The sequence below is a fragment of the Ursus maritimus genome, unplaced genomic scaffold (genome assembly GCF_017311325.1).
Source record: "Ursus maritimus isolate PB19 unplaced genomic scaffold, ASM1731132v1 scaffold_19, whole genome shotgun sequence".
In the NCBI taxonomy this organism is placed as follows: domain Eukaryota; kingdom Metazoa; phylum Chordata; class Mammalia; order Carnivora; family Ursidae; genus Ursus; species Ursus maritimus.
The window spans coordinates 50,018,220-50,025,567 of NW_024424341.1; the positions used below are offsets into that span (position 1 = coordinate 50,018,220).

Consider the following 7,348-nt stretch of genomic DNA (forward strand, 5'->3'; position numbering starts at 1 on the left):
ACGGGCAGCTTCTGAGCAGGGTGGACGTGGCCAGACCCACATCTCAGACCAGATCTTCCTGGCTGCTGTTGGAATCGGTGAGAGTATGTGAGCAAAGCAGCTGGTTAGGAGGCAGTGAGGATGAGCCGGATCTGGTGGTGGAGGCTAAGAAGAAGGATGGAGTTAAGAGTCACCCACCACAGGTGTGGTGATGGGCTGCACAGGGGTGGAAAGCAAGGGAAGAGGTGAGGGTGACGCTGACTGTGACCCCAAGGCCTCTGTCCTGGGCCAACTGGGAGCACGGTAGGGCTGTTCCGAGTCAGGAGATCCAAGAGACCTTCCTGACTGCCCCTCAGCCCCCCAAACCTCACCCCACTCTGCCTACTCCAGGCCTCCCTTACCTATCCTGGGTCCCCAGCGCCAGGCCAGCCACCAAGACATAAGTGATGAAAGCCATAGCTGTGGAGGCAGACACACAGACACTGGTCAGAGGAAGACGGACCACCCTGGGCCACTAGGCACCTACGCCTCTGCCCTAGACGCGCCCGCCCAGAGGGAGGAGGGTGCAGGGTGCTGGCGGGGAGGGGAACCTGGAATGTAGAGGTCAGGAGCGTTGACGTCAAAGCGCGGGGCCACCGGCGTGTCTTGCTGGTACTGCACTTCCCAGTCCTGTGGGGGAGAGTGAGGGGAGCGGGCAGGACCCCCCGGGGGGGGGGCTCCTCCCACACTGCGTCCAGGCCCTCTCTTGGGGCAGACCTGCCCCCCCCCCATACCACGGGCCTCTGACTCACCCTCTGCCCCCACCCCTCCACCGCCACCCCCGGACTTTGCCCCTCCTGAGGCCGTGTTCACCTCAGCGGGCGGGGTGCTGACCTGGTGCAGGTAGGGGAAGAAGAGCAGGCCCAGCTTTTTGCCCACATACATGGTGTCCACAGCGAAGTAGTACTTGAGCTTGGTGACGGGGATGAAGCGATCAATCTGGGGGGAGGTGGCGCCCAAGCCTGAAGCCCTGGCCTCACGCCCCGTCTTCCCCCCCACACCCAGCAGCCCCGCCCACTCACGTTCTTATCCACCAGCTCCTTGCCCTGGGCGGCCAGGCTGCTGCCGTAGGCCATGGCCATGTTGGACACAGGATCCGCCAGGAAGGCAGCCTGGGGGGAGGCGGAGGCTGCAGGGTAGCCCAGGCCGCTGGGTGCCCGCTGGGCCCCGTAGCCCCGGCTCTGGGCCGAACTCGTGTCATCGAAGAGCTGGTGGGGGTCGGCCATGCTGGGCTGGGACACGGGGATCCTCCGCTTAGATGCTGCAGGGGAAGAGGGTGGGGAGCTACATTGCTTCATTCAGGCCGTAGGAGCTCTCCTGCAGCGAAGCACTGGTTTGCAGGTCAGATGGGCGTGGAGGCAGGTGCGGGGCTGGCTTTGTCTGCCTGTCATCTCTCCGTCCAAATTGCAACAGTGACAATGACGTCGAGGGCTACTATGTGCTGGGCCTACTGTGCACAGGATCCTGTCCTAAGCCTTTCACAAACAGGGTCTCTGTCAGGGTCTCCCTTGGAGCTCCCCTCACTTGTTTGCTCCAGCCACGTGAGCTTCAATGTTCAGCGAACACACCAGGCACGCTTCCACCTCAGAGCCTTTGCACCAGCTGTTCCTCTGCCCAAATGCTCCCCCCCCCCAGTCCCACAGCTCCCTCCTCTCCTCAAGGTCTTGGCTCTGGGGTGCCTTTCCTACCACTGTCTACAACCACATGGTCCTCGACAGCACTCCCCACTCCCCTTCCCTACTTCACTTCTATCCAGACCTCCGCACCAGCTGATGGACTGGCTGCTTGCTTTATTTTGTTCAGTTTCCCCACTAAATGGGAGCCCCCCCCAGGTGGGGAGCTTTGTCTTGTTCATGGCTGGATCCCCAGCCCCTAACACAGGGCTAGAGTAGGTAGCTGATGAAACCCTGAGAAATGAGGGCCTGCCCCACATTACAGAGGTGGTGACCAAGGCCTTGGGGGGGTGACCTGTGTGCAGGGCCAGGCTGAGTGAGTGACAGGGCAGGACTCTAGCTCAGGCGGGCTGGTCAATGTTATGAGAATTAAACCCCACGTGAGCACTTGCCACATCCCAGGCTGTGTTCTAAGCACTATGGACTAACTCATTTCATCCTCACAACAGCCCCGTCTGTGTCAGTGCTATTGCCCCCCCACCCCACTTTACAGACAGGAAAAGCCAGCCCCCGAGAGGTTCAGGCCCTTGCCCAAAGTCATTGGACCAGTATGGAGCAGAGCCAGGCTTCAAGTTTTTAAAAGGTCTTTCTGGCTTCCTGTGGGGAACAGATTGGGGTGGGGGTGGGGGGCAAGAAGAGGGAAGGGGGGAGGAAGCTGCTCCAGTGTGTATGGGGGGAATAGGGATGGAGGGGTGGGGGCAGTGCTGGGAAAGGGGCTGGGCTGCTTCTGGACGGATTTTGGAGTTCGGAGGGATAGGACCTGCTGGAGGCGTGCTTAGTTGGGGTAGGGTAAGGAGGGAAGAGAAGGGGAATGTGCAGAGGACGGACTTGAACCCAGCACTCTGGCTCCAGGGCCCCTGCCCCTCACCCATAAGCCATGCCGCCACAGCAGTTGCTGAGCTCCTCCTGTGTCCCAGGCACCACTGTGGGCCCAGGGAAGGGGTGAGAGGGTTGCCGTCAGATGGGGCAGAGGAACAAAATCATTGGCATCCTGACTCTGTCTGCACCTCAGTTCTCTCTGCCGTGGAGAGTTCATGGCCCAAGGCCAAGTGACGCTCAGAAACTCCTCAGCCCCTGGCCTGACACAGAAAAAGTGTCGAGCCCTGCCACCTGTTGTCGATTACTAGTCCCTTGACTCTTCCTCTCAAGTTACTTGTTGCCTGAAAACAGACCCAGGTGTGCTCCATCCCAAAGCCAGCAGCACTGGTCCCGGCTCACTTACCGCCAAGGCTCACTTCCCTTTCCCCTCTCCCACTCTGGGAGCTTTGGTGCAAACCCTTCCTTCCTCCCTGTTGCCCCACATCAGCCCTCGATACTTGGGATTCTGCCCCCCAAGAGCCTCCTAAACGTCCCTCTACACAGCCAGGCCGAGGCCATTAGCCACTGTCATCCGACTCAAGCAGCATGTGACGCCACTGTCCCCAATGCCACCTTCCAGCTCTCTCTTCTCTTGGCTTCTGAGACACTGCACCTACCTCCGTCTCTTTCCTGAGCCCCACAAATACCTCTTACGCACCCCTGTGTGTCAGGCTCTGCTGCAGGCACAGTGGATATAGCAATGACCTAATGAGCCTGGGTGGTTCAGTCGGTTAAGCGTCTGCCTTCGGCTCAGGTTATGATCCCAGGGTCCTGGGATCGAGTCTCGCATCGGGCTCCCTGCTCAGTGGGGAGACTGCTTCTTCCCCTCCCTCTGCCTGCCGCTCCCCCTGCTTGTGCTCTCTCTCTGTCAAATAAATAGAACCATAAAAAAAAATAAAAAAAAAAAAAAAAAAAAAAAAACCTCCTGCCTTTACAGAGCTGATGGTCTCCGAATTGGTCCCTCTCCACCCATGACTGTTTTTCAGCTCCCTGAAACATGTGGCCCAGTTTTCCACACTTCTGGCTTTGCCTCTCACCTACAGCAATCTCACCCACCCACAGCTTTCCCAGCCGCAATGCGCCTTGGGCGGTGGGCCCTGTCCCCAGCCACTACTTTTCTCCTGGCCCCACACCCAGGTCTGGCCAGCTCCCTACGGGGCCCTCACCCCATTGTCCAAGCCCCTGACTCCCCTTCTTTCTGGCACCCAACCAATTGCTAGTTCTCACCCACTATGTCTCAATGTTTACCCTCCCCTTTCAGACTCCGTGGTCTTAAACCTGACTTAAATGTCCTCCTACTAAGCCCCCCTGCCCATTCTTGCTCTACCAACCTTCTCTCCAGTCAGCAGCCAGAGTGATCTTTTTAAATGCACAAGAGGACATCTCCTGTCCCCTGCCTAAGATCAGTACCCACTGTGCTGTGAATGATATCCACGCACCTACAAGGCCCTGCATGACCCCAGCCCTGTCAAGCACCCTCGCTTGCTACCTCTCTTGGGGCTCACTGCACCCAGTCACACACTGGCCCGTTGGGCCCTGACTCTGCCAAGCTTCTAGCCCACACAGGCTTTTGAACATGCACTGCTATCACTCTGGAACATCTTCCCAGGATTAACACCTGCAATATAGCTCTGAGGCCTCAGCTCAAGAGTTTCCTCCTCAGAGACCTTCCTCACTCCTCAGTAGAAAGCACTAGCCCCACCTTGTTCTTTCTCATAGTATCTGGTGGTTCCTTTCCCCGTCTAAGTACTTATCACATTCGCTGTTTTCATTTGTCCACTGGTTTACTTGGCACAGGCCTCTCACCACAAATCCCCTTCTCCGAGCAAATTCCTCATTATTGGAGGTACCTCTTCCAGGAAGCTTCACCGACACGCCCAGGCTGTGTCACATGCCTAAGCTGGGCTACCACAGCCCCTCCATCCTGGTCCTGACCCCTTCGCCTGTGCTTCCATCAGGCCACCACCGCTCCAGACTGCGGCTGTCTTCTGCTCTGTACTCGTAGCTCCCCGAGGACAGGAACCAGGGCTGTCTGGGCACTGCCGTAGCCCCAGCATCACCCCCCTCGGGGCCAGCCAGGCACCTTATTATGGCTGGAGGGAGGAATGAGCACATCGGGCCTCTGAACCTCCACGCATCTTGGATTTTTCCCTTTACAGCCGTCATGACTCCCCAGATTTTCTCGCTGACTTGTTTGTTCCGAGTTTAGTGTCTGTCTCACCGCTAAACCTAAGTTGTGAGTTAACAAGGGCTAGTGCTATGCTGGTTACTACCAGGTACCCAAATTCCAGCACAGGGCCTGCCTGGCCAAGGAGAGCTGAGGCAGGATACGCTCAGTGAATAAATGAGATGCACGCACGCTCACGGAGATGAAGAGGAACTTAGAGATACAAATTAACAGAGACGGGGAAAGGGGGTGAGCAGTACAAGATATACAGGTTCAAATCTTAAATGAGAGGTAAACATGGCCCTCTCCGCTCACGAAGGGCTCTGAACACTGTCCTGCGGAGCGTGGGCGACAGCCCGAGGCCACCGAAGGGTGGGGAGAAGAAGGCTGATCGCTAACTGCAAATGAATGAAAGTCCCGTTCTCCTGCACATCACACAATATCCTGCCCAAAGTTGTTTTCTCCCAAAGGAATTTCCTAAAGAAAAGAAGGATCGACCCCAACGCGCCCCCTACCCGGACCTGGCATCCCAGCGCTGTGCACAACCCGAAGCTCCAGCTCCCTGACCCCGTGACCTCCGACCCGCAGGGACCTCGCCAACTGCCGCGGCAGCCCCACCACGCCCCCGCCAGCCCCCCCACCCCGCCCCGATCTCCTCCACCGGCCACGTACGCCACTTACGCTGCCGGGGCGTCCCCGCCGCCGCCAAGCCTGCCGGGTGCATCCTTCTCCGTCGCAGCTGCCGCCGCCGCCGCCGCCCCAGCCACGGTTCGAAATGTGCCCGCCCGGCTCCCGTAGCCACGGCCCACCGACGGCGCGACAGCCAATGGGCGTCACGATCGCTCAGAGGCCACGCCCCTCGCTGAGGCCTTCACGAGTTGGCAGTGGGTAAGAGGCGGGGACTGGAGGCCGGTGGCGGAAGGCGAGTGTCAGCACTAGTGGGGCAGGAGGGCGGGGCCGAGAACAATCCTAGGAGCCCGCCGTATAGTGCATGATGGGAAATGTAGGCATCGAGTGATGAGACCTATGGGAAATGGAGTTCTCTATAGACAGACGCTCAATTTGGGTCACTGAGAGCACTGGGGAGCCAGGGAAGGGTGTGGAGCAGCGGAGGAGAGATCCATTTGTGTTCTCGAGGGGCTAAGCGGCGTTATGCGGACTCTAACGCTTATACATTTTCGGCAGACCTTAGGTATTAAAGTGAATATTTAGAGTGAGAAAAGGGCACCCAAGAAGTTAGGTAGGAAGAAGCAGATGTCTTTCTTTGAAGATCTCTTTAGACATTTTCCCAGAGATTCATAAAAATGCCCTTTCGTTGGGACCTGTTTTGCCCCATCTGCCAAAACACAGGCATACCTGCAAGTGAGGAGCCTTAAAAACGCAGTTTCCTTAGTCTCTCTCTGCTTCTCAGTCCCCTCCGCTTATCTCAGGCAAAAACAATGGTAGAAGTGACTTCTGGGCCGTGATAGCACTCCGGAAGGATGTCAGCAAGTGACCCTGTCACTGTGGCTTTCCCTTTCTTCCTCCGAGATGTTGTCTTTTCTAGGGACCTTGAGGACTGTTCTGGTCTCTCAGTTATGAGTCCTGGCTCAGTCGCGGTCCTCTTTTTTCATGACTGAGGTACCCCCATTCCTCCTCTGCACCCCTGGCTTAACATGCATCCCTTGGGCTCCACCACCATTTTTTTCATCCTCAGCTCTCCCTCTTTAAGCTCTTCCATGAATATTTTGTAATATTCACGGTATTTTTTTAGTAAAGCAAGAGTTTTGGCTTCCTGCTGACCTCATATTTACCCCTTATCAGTTGTATAATTAGACCCCTTTTCAGCCTAAATGTTCTCATCTGTTTAATGGGAATGATATAGGAGAGGTTGAGGATTTGCTACAAGGCCACTGCTTCCAGAGGGCCTGACATATTGTAAGCCTTTGATCACTGGCAGCTGCCGTTACTGTTTTTATTATCAAGTGTCTCTTCCTGTGGGTTGTCAGCCTTAAGCTGGGCTCTGCCCCTAGAACTGTCACAGCTTCATAAATAGAACCAGCTGGGGTGTGTCTGAGCTGGGCCCCAAGCCCCACTCCTCTGCCATTCTGATGTGGTTGGGATTCCTGGCTGCCCTCCAATGGTCGTTAGGGAGAGTGCTAGTTACAGCTGGAGAGGTATGTGGAGAAAAACAGGGAACAGGGAAGACCCTCCCTCCCCCCATAGAGATGTGCATCTGTGGTTCTGCTAGGAAGAAAGACCCCGGCTCACTCCCATTCTCCCTTAATGTCTCAGCTCAGACATCCCCTTTCTCAGGAAGCTTTCTTGACCTCCCTAAGCTGGATCAGTTATCTCCTCAGGGTTCCTGGGGGCTCCATTCACAGTTCTTTCGGTTCCCCCATCCCAGCTCCAGTCACTCTGTCTGTGCTTCCCTCATCACACCCCTGACCCTCTGGGCTGCCACTCCAGGAGCCCCGCACCCCCACCCCTCGGCCAAGGTCTAGAACTTGAAATGCCGGGAGTCCCCCCACGGGCAAGGTCTACAACTGCCTGGGTCACTGCTGGGTCCCCAGCATTACCCACCAAAGGGCCAGACACAAAGTAGGCACTGAGCAGAGATTTGAACTAAGGACAGATTGGGGACTCTGTCTGT

General features: G+C 56.9%; 1 protein-coding gene across 2 annotated transcripts in view; it reads right to left on the bottom strand.

Moving 5' to 3' along the window:
- Nucleotides 1-5,497, bottom strand: part of YIF1B (Yip1 interacting factor homolog B, membrane trafficking protein) — a 7,652-nt gene extending 2,155 nt beyond the window's left edge. Inside the window, exons 1-5 of one of the 2 annotated variants that reach the window (XM_040633915.1) lie at nucleotides 5,389-5,497; nucleotides 1,041-1,279; nucleotides 853-957; nucleotides 570-648; nucleotides 381-438 (exon numbers count right to left, since the gene is read on the bottom strand). In XM_040633915.1, the coding sequence (XP_040489849.1) occupies nucleotides 381-438; nucleotides 570-648; nucleotides 853-957; nucleotides 1,041-1,279; nucleotides 5,389-5,440 (533 nt within the window). In that variant the 5' untranslated portion in view covers nucleotides 5,441-5,497. The remainder of the gene's footprint in view (nucleotides 1-380; nucleotides 439-569; nucleotides 649-852; nucleotides 958-1,040; nucleotides 1,280-5,388) is intronic. The other variant, XM_040633916.1, reaches the window with a different exon arrangement.
- Between the last annotated feature and the right edge of the window lie 1,851 nt (nucleotides 5,498-7,348).